Source organism: Anolis carolinensis, chromosome X (genome assembly GCF_035594765.1).
Source record: "Anolis carolinensis isolate JA03-04 chromosome X, rAnoCar3.1.pri, whole genome shotgun sequence".
NCBI classification, from domain to species: domain Eukaryota; kingdom Metazoa; phylum Chordata; class Lepidosauria; order Squamata; family Dactyloidae; genus Anolis; species Anolis carolinensis.
This window is the reverse complement of record NC_085847.1, coordinates 749,833-763,727: the sequence shown is the minus strand read 5'-3', so window position 1 is coordinate 763,727 and position 13,895 is coordinate 749,833. Positions and strand designations below refer to the sequence as shown.

The following is a 13,895-nucleotide window of genomic DNA, read 5'->3' as shown; positions in this document are numbered from 1 at the left end:
GCCACGATTGTGGCTTCCTAAATCAGATATCCTGAGAAAAACAATTCCCCAACATGCCTTGGGAAGCACACTGCCAATTCGTCAGTTCACATTTAATAATAATACATTTGTATTGGTAACACATCTCTAAGAGCAAAAAGAGGCAATGGTGGCTGACGTGGTGGCTTTTTGCCTTCCTTATTTCTCCAAAAAATTACTGTATATACTCGAGTATAAGCCTAGTTTTTCCGCCCTTTTTTAGAACTGAAAAAACCTCCTCGGCTTATGCTTGGGTGAGGGTCCTGGTGGGCTTATATTCAGGTCGGCTTATAATCAAGTATATATGGTATATTTATTATTTTTCTCTATTATTATTGGTATTGTTACATTTATTATTTTGCTCTATTAATTATTATTATTACATTTATTATTTTACTCTATTATTGTTGTTACTTTTACATTTATTTTACTCTATTTTTATTATTATTAATACATTATTCTCCCATTTATTTATTTATTCACTATATTTATATCCTGCTCTTCCCACCCCAAAGGTGAGAATATAATTCTATGTATTTGTGACATTAATATTGAAATCTGAAATATATACAGAAAGTCTTGACTAGGCCCTCTTGTCTCTATATAGAAATGTAGTTCTTTCAATAAAGTATTTCTTAGTCCTAATCTTTTTTTATACTGGTTTTGAACCACTTCATTGGATGTGTTGCAATAGCAGATTCCCAGATTAGCTTAGTGTTTACACCTTATTTTATTTTATTTTTTGGTTATTTAATATTTAATGTTTATTTTACTTAACTGAAATTATTTATTTTACTTAAGCACAAATTCTATGTAAAATCATTCTACGTATTTGTGACATTAATATTGAAATCTGAAATATATACAGAAAGTCTTGACTAGGCCCTCTTGTCTCTATATAGAAATGTAGTTCTTTCAATAAAGTATTTCTTAGTCCTAATTTTTTTTTATACTGGTTTTGAACCACTTCATTGGATGTGTTGCAATAGCAGATTCCCAGATTAGCTTAGTGTTTACACCTTATTTTATTTTATTTTTTGGTTATTTAATATTTAATGTTGATTTTACTTAAGTGAAATTATTTAACTTATTTTACTTAATCACAAATTCTATGTAAAATCATTCTACGTATTTGTGACATTAATATTGAAATCTGAAATATATACAGAAAGTCTTGACTAGGCCCTCTTGTCTCTATATAGAAATGTAGTTCTTTCAATAAAGTGTTTCTTAGTCCTAATCTTTTTTTATACTGGTTTTGAACCACTTCATTGGATGTGTTGCAATAGCAGATTCCCAGATTAGCATAGTGTTTACACCTTATTTTATTTTATTTTTTGGTTATTTAATATTTAATGTTTATTTTACTTAAGTGATATTTGTCTTTACTGTTCTAATGTATTTTAATATAATATAATTCTACGTATTTTTGACATTAATATTGAAATCTGAAATATTTCCCAAAATGAGCCCACATCTCTCATCGTCTAGGAACTCTTGCAGAATTCATCCACCCCCTCCAAGGTCGGAAAGTGACAATGCACGAATGCAGCCATTCCTGAAATATGGTAACAAGGAGGCTCTCTCTTACTTTAAATTAACATCCCATTTCATCACGGTGAAGTCATGACTCCCGGCCGTGAAGAGGTGGCACCCGTCGTAAGAGCAGGCCAAGTTGGAGGCGCCGGTAGGGTGGCAAATGACCGTGCAGGACTTGTGCGGGTTCCCATCCACGGGCAAGACCTGCAGGCCCACCTGGGAAGCAGAAGAGAGAGCCCAAGATCACTCCACCAGAAGACCTCCTGAGGCGCCTGTTAGGACACAGGGGGCGGAGCTAAAGGAGTGGGCGTGGCTTCTTCCCAAGAGCCTGAGACAGGGCTGAGCCTCTATACCTCTCCTGAGGTGCTTGTGGGGACACAGAGGGCGGGGCTAGGGATGGGGGCGGGGCCTCCTTCCAAGAGGCTGAGACAGGGCTGAGCCTCTATACCTGTCCTGAGAGGATTTTTGGGACTAAAGGGCGGGGATAGGGAAGGGGGCGGGGCCTCCTTCCAAGAGGCTGAGACAGGGCTGAGCCTCTATACCTCTCCTGAGAGGATTTTTGGGACTAAAGGGCGGGGATAGGGGTGGGGGTGGGGCCTCTTCCCAAGAGCGTGAGACAGGGTTGAGCCTCTATATTTCTCTTGAGAGGCCTTTTAGGACTAAAGGGCGGGGCGGGGGCGGGGCCTCTTTCCCAAGAGCATGAGATAGGGCTAAGCCTCTATATTTCTCTTGAAAGACCTTTTAGGACTAAAGGGTGGGGCCTCTTTCCCAAGACCATGAGATAGGGCTAAGCCTCTATATTTCTCTTGAAAGGCCTTTTAGGACTAAAGGGTGGGGCCTCTTTCCCAAGAGCATGAGATAGGGCTAAGCCTCTATATTTCTCTTGAGAGGCCTTTTAGGACTAAAGGGCGGGGCCAGGGGCGGGGCCTCTTTCCCAAGACCATGAGATAGGGCTAAGCCTCTATATTTCTCTTGAAAGGCCTTTTAGGACTAAAGGGTGGGGCCTCTTTCCCAAGAGCATGAGATAGGGCTAAGCCTCTATATTTCTCTTGAGAGGCCTTTTAGGACTAAAGGGCGGGGCCAGGGGCGGGGCCTCTTCCCAAGAGCCTCTGTATACCTCCCCTGAGGCACTTGTTAGAACACGGGGATGGGGTATAGAGGTTCAGCCCCGTCAGGCACTTGGGAAGAGGCCCCGCCCCCTCCTCTAGCCCCGCCCCCTGTGTCCTGGCAGATGTTGCAGGACAGGGATAGATGCTCAGCCCTGCCTCAGAGCTCGTAACTCCGCCCATCCCAGTCCTGGCCACCCATTTGTAGCCCTGCCCCCTCCCAGCCCTGCATCTTCGACTAGGGGAGAGGCTCAGCCCCGCCCTCTTGAGCAGGAGCCATACCCACCCCTCTAAGCCACGCCCCCCTTTCCAGGGGGCGCTGAGTCATAATTTTTTTTGAAAGGGGGCGGCAGGCCAAGTAAGTTTGGGAACCACTGAATTACATTATGATTTTACAAATTAAACACCAAAACATCATGTTATACAACAAATCAACAGTTCAGTACATAGTAACGTTAATAATTACTGTATTTATGAATTTATCACCCAAACATCGCAATGTATTGAAAACATTGAATACAGAAGCATTGACTACTAAAAGGCAGACTGTGTTGGATAATGCAGAATGCTGGATAAGCGAAGGTTGGATAAGCAAGACTCTACTGTAGTTGTTATTCTCCAGAAACCCTAACCCTAACCCTAACCTAGCCAGATGCCGGAGATGAAAAGAGAGCAGCTTTGCCTCTGTTTATGCACTGTCTGTCTCTGTTAATTGTGTAACGGCATTGAATGTTTGCCATAAATGTACCTGTAATCCACTCTGAGTCCCCTCAGGGAGATAAAGAGAAATATAAATTAAATTTTATTATGACACAGCAAACAAGATAGATATGCTGGATTTCATATCACAAAATCACAAGTCGAACACTTCCCAAGTGTCTAGGACTGTGTGATGTATTTTCGGGGAGATAAAGAGAAATATAAATAAATAAATATTATTATTATTATTAATATTATTATTATCCTCACCTTTATTTATATCCAGCATTTCCCCCTGTGAGGACTCAAGGTGGCTCTCAACCACAATTTAAAAAAGCAAATACAATTTTTTTTAAAACACACACAATTACCTAGTAGTTTGTGGATATAAAAATAAAATACAATAAATACAATGAAAAACAAAGAACCAGGAAGTTTCCTCTGGGGGTAGAAGTAACCAAAATGTCTTGGATGACTTTCACTTGCCTTATCTCTGGTAATGTAGGCCAGATACCGTTTCTGAGGGTCACGGCCTTCTTGCAGCGGAAGGACCAGGATCTTCTCAAGGGGCGAGCCGTACGTGGGTCCCAGGATAGTCTTTCTAAAACAAACCAAAGAATATTTATCACAGCTTTGCTGTCTCGCATTGACTCCAAGGGATAGGTCGAGGAGGCCTGGCTTACAGGGATAAAGGGGGTCAAAACAAACCAAGGATACCTGCACATCTTTGTGGTCACGTTGTACATCTTCATTTTATACGCATCGTTGGCCATGAGCAAAAAATGTTCCGTGGTAAGAGGCGGGTGCCAGGCGAGACACTTAGGGGTGGCCGCCTGCTCAATGCGGAGCCTTTGGTGAATGGCCAGGTTGTAGCGGGTGGTCTTTTCCAGGTCATACTCCACCTGTAAACAAAGTCACCCAGGTCAGTGCTCAACCACATCCTTGGGCCACCAATTTGGCATTTCATCCAATTAAGCCCTATTTTTATTTATTTATTTACAGTATTTATATTCCGCTCTTCTCACCCCAAAGGGGATTCAGGGCGGATCACAGAACATACATATGCGGCAAACATTCAATACCGTTTATAGACAGACAAGACAGAAAAATTGAACATAGACAGAGGTATATATTATGTACAACTTAATTTATAATATATATAATATCTAACATTGTAATGCACTCAATCATATATTTGTATGTCAGTATTTATGTATATACTATAATATAATATAATATACAATAATTTATAAATATATTATTGTATATACATATAATATTGATAATATTATAATGTATTACAATATAATACTGATAATAATACAATTTAATAATATTAATTATATATTATAGATTAAATGTAATATTACTAATAATACAGTAGAGTCTCACTTATCCAAGCTAAACAGGCCGACAGAAGCTTCGATAAGCAAATATCTTGGATAATGAGGGATTAAGGAAAAACCTATTAAACATCAAATTAGGTTATGATTTTACAAATTAAGCACCAAAACATCATGTTATACAACAAATTTGACAGAAAAAGTAGTTCAATGCGCAGTAATGTTATGTTGTAATTACTGTATTTACGAATTTAGCACCAAAACATCATGATATATTGAAAACATCGACTATAAAAATGGCTTGGATAATCCAGAAGCTTGGATAAGCGAAGCTTGCATAAGTGAGACTCTACTGTATAATAATATAATATATTATAATATACTATAATAATATAATACAATATATTGTAATATACATATAATATTGATAATATTATAATGTATTACAATATAATACTGATAATAATACAATTTAAAGTCAGATAATATGTATTTTATAGGCAGTGTGGAAGAGGCCTGAGTGAAGAGGCCCTGAGCTCCATTGTGGCTGAGTGGGTTGCTAGGAGACGTGGGCGGGGCCTACCCTTCTAACTGGCAGCTAGGGAAAAAAACGGCTTTTCCTGGTCCTCTAATTTTGACTTTATTTTTCTAGGTTTTTCTGTTTGAAAGATGTATTTTGGATGACTATCTTTTGTGGCCAAATTTGGTGTGATTTGGTTCAGTGGTTTTGTTGTTTACTCCATAGTAAAACGCACATTACATTTTTATATATAGAGAGATAGATTTTAGTAAATGTTATATATTGCTATTATATGTATGTATATTGGCAGCACTGAATTTTTGCCACGTTGTACACCGTTCAGGGTGAGAGAGAGAGCGGTATAGAAATGCAGCAAATAAATAAATAAAGGTCAGGAGCTCACCCCGACTGGGCTTCGAACTGTCAATCTCTCGGCTGACAAGATTGAATACAGCTGGTGGTTTAACTTGATGTGCTAAAGCCCGGCCCACATCCCCAAGCATAACCCAGGATGGCAACAGACAAGGAGATACCAGAAGTTTGTCTTCTCCGAGACTCAAGAGCCTGGGTTCGTCGCTGTCCAAATGCACGCCAAAGAGCAGGCTGCGGATGGGCCGGCAATGGGAATGCACCGCCGCCAGGAGGTCCCAGACTTTCTGCCCGTCTTTCATAAACTGCTTGTAGACACTCACAGAAAGTTTTTCATCCTGGAAAACAATCAACGAGAAGCGGCTCAGCAACAATAGATAGCTCTTTCGATAAATACTCTATTTAACCCATTCTTGACTGGTAAAGTCTCTGACCTTTCCAAATCTCGAGTCTTGCAGCACAGAATATGAGTAATACCAACATGCTGTAATATTATTAGTAATATTACATGTAATATATAAGATATAAGCAATATCATTATATTGTGTTATTATTAGTAGTATATTGTATTACACTATATTATTATAAATATTATATATGTATGTACAATATATTATATTATTAGCTCTGACTATGCACCTCTGGGAGAGATTTTATCACACAATAAATAGCGGCTATAGCAGTGATGGCCAACCTATGACACGCGTGTCAGCACTGACACGCCTAGCCATTTTTGCTGACACGCTGCCGCATGCGGATTGATTGGATGACTATGTCTTTTGTGGCTGAATTTGGTGTGATTTCGTCAAGTGGTTTTGTTGTTTACTCCATAGGAGTATTATTATATTTATTCATTATTCGTGACTACATTGAAACTAGAATAGAGAAAAATCAGCGTGGAAACTGCAAGAGGTACCATAGATTGCTGTACATGGAAATAATGGTAGTAAATAGTTATGGTTCATTAAATACAGTTATATATTACAACTAGCTGTGCCCGGCCACGCGTTGCTGTGGCATTGTCTGGTGGTGTTGGTGAGAACTTGTTGAGGTAGTGGTGGTATTGAATGTCTGTTATATGGTTGTCTTTATGTTTGGTATGCATTTGGTTGTTTGTGTACTGTGGAAGTGGTGAGGGTAGAGGGGGTCTATGTCCCTGTGTAGTATTGTATGGTATTTATACGTTGTCTATGTGTTGTGAATGCTTGGATTGTGTCCTGCTTCATAGTAGAAAGGGTTGGGCTGGATGGCCCTTAGCGGTCTCTCCAAACTCTTGGATTCTATGCTTCTATATTATTATTATTATTATTATTATTATTATTATTATTATTATTATTATTATTATTATTATCTTCATCATCATTATTATGTAGAGGCTGGATGGCCATCTGTCAGGAGTGCTTGGATTGTGTCCTCCTGCATGGTAGAAGGAAGTTGATCTGGATGATTCTTAGGAGTCACTCCAAACCTTAGGATTGTATGATGTTGTTGTTGTTATTATTATTATTATTAGTATTAGTATTGAGAGGCTGGGTGGCCATCTGTTGGGAGTGCTTGGATTGTGTCCTGCATGGCAGAATTGGGTTGGACTGGATGGCCTTTAGCGGTGTCTCCTAACTGTCTGATGCTATGATTCAATGTGTATTATTATTGTGCAGATATTGCAGAGTTTAGCCTTCTAACTGGCAGCAATAGGATAAAAAACAATTATTCCTCTCCCTCTAATTAGGACTTTATTTTTCTTTTCTTTTTGTTGTATGAACGTAGAGGCATGGATGAGGGGTTGTGCTGCCAAGTTTAGTGTTTCTGGGATGTGTAGTTTTGTTGTTTTGTCCTAGGCCAAAATTTCATAACCATATATATATGGTTTGTATATATATATATTTGTTATTGAAACTACATATTGCGAAATTATGGTTTTTTTCTTGAAGTGACACACCACCCAAGTCATGCTAGGTTTTTTTTTGGTGAATTTTGACACACCAAGTGCAAAAGGTTGCCCATCATTGGCCTATAGTATCAAGGCCAGACCTATGCCATAGGGCGCATAGTAGCATCAGGTTGTGGTTGGAAATACTCACCGCAGTGGCAAAATACTGGGACTTATGCGAAAAGGTCATGATAGTAATGGGGCCTTTGGAAAACTTCATGGGTTCTGGGTGGTCGTTCTCCAAAGAGATCGAGTCAAGAAGGCGAATGGCTCCACTAGCAAAGCCGACGGCCAGCAAGCAGCCTAAAAGACAGTTGGAAGCAAAGACGTCCCGTGAAATCCCCATCTCGCAAGACGGGATGCACAAAGAATGCCACCCCAAATTTCTCAATACTACAAATCAGTACCATTGTGGTTATAACAAAGGGCCTGGATACTCTCGCTCTTAAAGATCCGGCTGACCAGGTATTTGTCGAGCTTGTAATGCCACACTTTCAGAAGGCCACAGAGACTCCCCTTGGCCATGAGGGGTTTGCTCGGGTGGCAGGCAATGGCGTGGACAACGTCTTTGGGCTCCTCGAGGCATTTGCTGATTTTCAACCCCTCAGGCTTGATATGGACCACTAAGGAATTCGACGTAGAAAGAATAAAATTCCTGTGACGTGGAAAAAGAAGAAAAAGAATATCAAATTGCACAGCTCTTTTCTGCCACTCTTCTGGTTTTATCACAAATTGGCACCATGTTTACATTATACTCCCCTGAAAGACAACCCAAAGGGGCGGAAATGTATGAAAACCATCCTAATCCACCCCATTACCCATAAATTCCCGTTTCTTGGCAGGGGGTTGGACTGGATGGCCCATGAGGTCTCTTCCAACTCTACTATTCTATGATTCTAAGTACTGGGATGTATAGTTCACCTGCAATCTAAGAGCACTCTGAACTCCACCAACGATGGCACACAGAACCACCATGACCAACAAAAAAATACTGGAGATCTTTGGAGGGATTTATAGGAGTTGTAGTTCACCTACATCCAGAGCGCACTATGGACCCAAACAATGATGGATCTGGACCCAACTTGGCATGTATACCCGATATACCCACATTTGAATACTGGTGGGTTTTGAGGGAATTTGGCCTAGACATTTTGGAGTTGTAGGGACTGAGATGTATAGTTCACTTGCGATCAATGCCCACTCTGAACTCCACCAAAGATGGACTTGGACTAAACTTGATATACAGAGCAACCATGACCAACAAAAAATACTGGAGGTCTTTTAGGGAAATTCATCTTGATTTGGGGGAGTTGTAGTTCTCCTACATCCAGACAGCACTGTGAACTCAAACACTGATACATCTGGACCAAACTTGGCACACAGACCTGATATGTTGAAATTTGATTACTGGAGGGGTTTGGGTTAGGGTTAGGGAACTGACCTTCCTTTCTGGGAGTTGTAGTTCACCCACAACCAGGGAAACTGTGACCTCCACTGATGATGGACCCGGACCAAACGTGGCACACAAAACCCCTATGACTAACTCAACCTACTGGAGGGGTTTGAGAGGACTGACTCACCATAGTGGGAGTTGTAGTTCACCCTATAGCCAGAGAGCACACTCAACCCTACCTATGATGCATCCAGAGCAAACTTGTCCAACATAACACACTTTAAGTACTGATGGAGTTTCTTGGGGTTAACCTGGCATGATGTGAGTTGTAGTTCACCTACAACCTTATGCATTTTGTACAATTGAAAACTGACTTTTTCAAATAACATGGGCAACGCTGGGGACCGAAGCTAGAAGAAGAAGGAGAAGGAGCAGGAGCAGGAGCAATATATATGATGGTGGTGGTGATGGTGGTGACTATAGAATAATAATAATAATAATAATAATAATAATAATAATAATAATAATAATAATAATAATAAAAAATCAATAATCAAGTACCACCTGCCAGCAGCAAAGAACTGGTGGGATCACAAACCTGCAAAAGTATTGGAAAATGAGCACGCAAAGATACTGTGGGACTTCTGAATCCAGACTGACAAAGTTCTGGAACACAACACACCAGACATCACAGTTGTGGAAAAGAAAAAGGTTTGGATCATTGATGTCGCCATCCCAGGTGACAGTCGCATTGACGAAAAACAACAGGAAAAACTCAGCCGCTGTCAGGACCTCAAGATTGAACTTCAAAGACTCTGGCAGAAACCAGTGCAGGTGGTCCCGGTGGTGATGGGCACACTGGGTGCCGTGCCAAAAGATCTCAGCCGGCATTTGGAAACAATAGGCATTGACAAAATCACGATCTGCCAACTGCAAAAGGCCACCCTACTGGGATCTGTGCACATCATCCGAAAATACATCATACAGTCCTAGACACTTGGGAAGTGTTCGACTTGTGATTTTGTGATATGAAATCCAGCATATCTATCTTGTTTGCTGTGTCATACAATAAAATAATAATAATAATAAGTGTTCGACTTGTGATTTTGTGATACGAAATCCAGCATGTCTATCTTGTTTGCTGTGTCATACAATAAAATAATAATAATAGAGACCATATGAGTCATGATGATGGTGATGATGATGACAATAATAGTAATGATAAACAGTTGCTTCATCCTTGATCTAGACCAACATCCTCCTCCATTCAAGAAATCAAAATCTAGACCATTGCTGAATTTCAAAGACTCGTTGAGACGTGGTCAAATTCCCCATTGACCCTCACCTAAGAACGAAAGGTGCGCCCGTTAAAGTGCAAGACATGGGGTACTTGCTGACATCCACAGGGCATGGTGGGTTCCTGTTGAAGGAAATGGAGCGGATGGGCCCGACTTTCAGGTTGCTGTACCAGTGCACCAGCTGTAGATCTCCGTCGTAGAACTTCACGCGCCCCTTGGTGTCACAGGTTACAAAATTCCTGAAAAAAGAGAAGGAATATGTATCTGGCGGAAAACAAATTTGTTTTCTCTTAAAGCTGGGGTGTGGGACTTGTAGCTCTCCAAAGGTTTTGAACGTCAACTCCTACAAGGCATCAGTACCAAGGAACTGGTACGATTAACCGTTTTTGTGGGTTGCAACCTATCAGAGCTCTTACAGATGCAAAACAGGAGCTTTTTTGTTGAGTTCCAGGATCAGAGAAGCAGATAGCGAAGACAGAAGAACGGCTTCAGGGGAAGAATGCTTGCTCCGTCAATGTCTAACATTTACACAAATGATCAGCCACTGCCAGAAGAGACAGAGTTTCATCTATGCTGATGATGGTGCCATCACCGCTCAAACAGGGAGCTTTGAAATGGCTGAACAAAAGATGTCTGAAGCTTTAGGTGCTCTTACAGCCTATTACAGGGAAAACCAGCTGATTCCTAATCCATCTAAAACACAAATGTGTGCTTTGTTAGTGTGTGTTTATGTTATTAGATTGAAATGTTATATCAAGTTAAGCTGTTGGGTGTTTGCAACTGTGTCTTTTCTGGCAAAGCATTCTAGCAGCGTAAGGGTTAAGCACATGCCTGCTTGATTGACTGCCGACAGGACCTATAGGTCAGGGCTTCCGTTTTGAACTGCCTGGCCAGAACTCATGAACTCAGGAATGCGGGAGGTGTCCTTGTGTAAGCCTAGCCGAGAAGACATGCCATGTCTCCGGAGAGTTATGGTTCTGAGTATCTCTGTACATATGTAAATAAAGTATTTAGACCTGCTGGGATCAGCAGTAAATCAACGACTCAGCTGTAGTTTTGTAGGTGCCACTTTTGCTGAGATTCAACTACCTAGCCCAGCATGCACACCACCCTGACATGCTTTTCACTTTAAGAACAGACAAGCACCTCGAACTCTGAGGATGACCTAGGAAGGAATCCCACTGGAACACTGCAGCTCACCCACATACCTGGGAGTCACTCTGGACCATGCTGACTTATAAGAAGCAAAAAGTGGGTGCTAGAAATAATATCATACGAAAGCTGACTGGCACAACCTGGGGATCACAACCAGACACAGTGAAGACATCTGCCCTTGTGCTTTGCCACTCTGTTGCTGAGTATGAAAGCTCAGCGTGGAATACACCTCACCACGTTAAAACAGTGGATGTGGCTCTTAATGAGACATGCCGCATTATCACAGGATGTCAATGCCTTACACCACTGGAGAAACTATACTGTTTAGCCAGTATTGCACTACCTGATATCCATTGGGAAGTATCAGCCAGTAATGAAAGGACCAAGGCAGTGACATCTCTGGTCCGTCCTCTGTTCGAATATCAACCAGCAAGACGTTTTAAATCAAGAAATAGTTTTCTAGGATCAACAGAGATGGTCACAGGAACAACTCAGCAAGCAAGAGTCCAAAAGTGGCAGGCTAAAACCCAGAATCTCAATTGGTGGCTGATGCTGGATGAGAGACTCCCTCCTGGGCACACAGAACACTGGGTGACTTGGAAGGCGCTGAACAGACTGAGCTCTGGCACCACAAGATGCACAGCCAACCTTAAGAAATGGAGCCACAAAGTGGAGTCCACGACATACAAGTGTGGAGAAGAGCAAACCACAGACCACCTATTACAATGCAGCCTGAGCCCTGCCACGTGCACAATGGAGGATCTTCTCACAGCGACAACAGAGGCACTCCAAGTGGCCAGCTTCTGGTAAAAGGAAATTTAATATAATGCCAAGTTTTTAACTTTGCGTAATTTTTAATGCACTGTAACTGTATTCTCAATTCGCTTCTGACAGGATAAATAAGAGCTCTTACGATACACAGCACTGCTCTCTGCTGGTGAAAAATGGAGAAATTTCTCTCCTCTTTTAAGCAGATTCATGGACTGCTCCCACTTTTATTACCTTCACCAGATCTTTTTAAAGTCCCTCGTTCTCATTCTTCACCACTGAAAAATAATCTGTGGAGACTCATGTTGAAAGGTAAACCCCCTTCGAACAAATCTGAGCATTTCTGTATTTTTTTAACCATCAGCCCATCATGATATAGACAGGTAAATGTTGAAATGGCTCACGGTAGGGGTATCCTGAGTTCAAAGTGGCACAAAGCAGCACTCGAGAAACTTGGCGAGATGCTCACCCATCGGTAACGGCCAGCACCGAGATGCCTTCCCTCTGCAAGTGCACCAGCTTGATGACCTTCATGTTGTAGGGCTTGACGTTCAAAGCGGGGTCCTTGGAGGGAGGCGCGATCGGACCCCAGAGCGCCATCTTGCCTTCCATCGTGCCGGTGATGGCCTGGGGGGTGCTGAAGTGGAACAGAGACTGGCTGAACAGTCCCACGCTCCGGTCAAAGGTCTGCCCAAGAGGAAGGAAAACGATGATCAATCCCGCCAAGGACAAATAATATACTCATCATTCCTCAGTTTTTCAAAAAAATACAATTTGAAACCAGTAAAAAAAAATTTCAAGCGGTGCCAACTGGACCACATGCACACACTGAATTAAATACCCATATTTCACTGCGTAATAGTCGCACCGACATTTTTGAGTTCCCCAAAAAATTTTTTTCCTGGCAGAATTTACTGCTTTGTGTCTCCTCAAAACAGGAAAAGGTGGGGTATCCATAATAATAACAATAATTATTGTTATTAATAATAATAACAATTATTATTATAGTACAAGAAAACTGCACTACAAACTAGAGCTGACAGCTGGCACAACAAAACATTGCATAGAAAGTTCCCTGACAAAATTGAAGGAAAAGCTGATAAGGAGAAGACCTGGCTATGGCTCACGATATATTGAAAACATTGATTACAAAAATGCGTTGGATAATCCAGAATGTTGGATAAGCAAGTGTTAGATAAGTGAGACTCTACTGTAGAATATAATATCTAACATTGTAATGCACTCAGTCATATATTTGTATGTCAGTATTTATGTATATACTATAATATAATATAATATACAATAATTTATAAATATATAATATATTGTGTATACATATAATATTTATAATAATATTAAAATGTGATACAATATTTTACTAATAACAATACGATATAATAATATTAATTATATATTATATATTACATGTAGTATTACTAATAATATTACAATATAATGATACAGTACAATATAGTAATTTAATGCTTATATTGTGCTATGCTAATAATCTATTGTATGTTCATTTGATTTGTAAGCCGCTCTGAGTCCCCTTCTGGGTGAGAAGGGCGGGATATAAATGCAGTAAGTAAGTAAATAAATCTTTGAGTTGATGCATCTGCTATGAGACTCTATTTATTCATTTATTTATTTACTACTAATAATAAAAAAACATGAGAAGGGTGGGATATAAATGTAGTAAATAAATAAATAAATAAATATTATAGAGTGAAATACCGGAAATGAGGTTTGAGGGACTG

General features: G+C 40.5%; 1 protein-coding gene across 4 annotated transcripts in view; it reads right to left on the bottom strand.

The window, feature by feature from the left end:
- cfap251 (cilia and flagella associated protein 251) overlaps positions 1–13,895 on the bottom strand; it is a 39,485-nt gene that overhangs the window by 13,463 nt on the left and 12,127 nt on the right. For all 4 annotated transcript variants that reach the window (XM_062958404.1, XM_062958407.1, XM_062958406.1 and 1 more), the window contains 8 exons: positions 12,608–12,825; positions 10,263–10,454; positions 7,932–8,179; positions 7,676–7,827; positions 5,759–5,932; positions 4,080–4,264; positions 3,849–3,963; positions 1,610–1,773 (listed from right to left, as the gene is read on the bottom strand). In XM_062958404.1, coding sequence (XP_062814474.1) covers positions 1,610–1,773; positions 3,849–3,963; positions 4,080–4,264; positions 5,759–5,932; positions 7,676–7,827; positions 7,932–8,179; positions 10,263–10,454; positions 12,608–12,825 — 1,448 coding nt within the window. The remainder of the gene's footprint in view (positions 1–1,609; positions 1,774–3,848; positions 3,964–4,079; positions 4,265–5,758; positions 5,933–7,675; positions 7,828–7,931; positions 8,180–10,262; positions 10,455–12,607; positions 12,826–13,895) is intronic.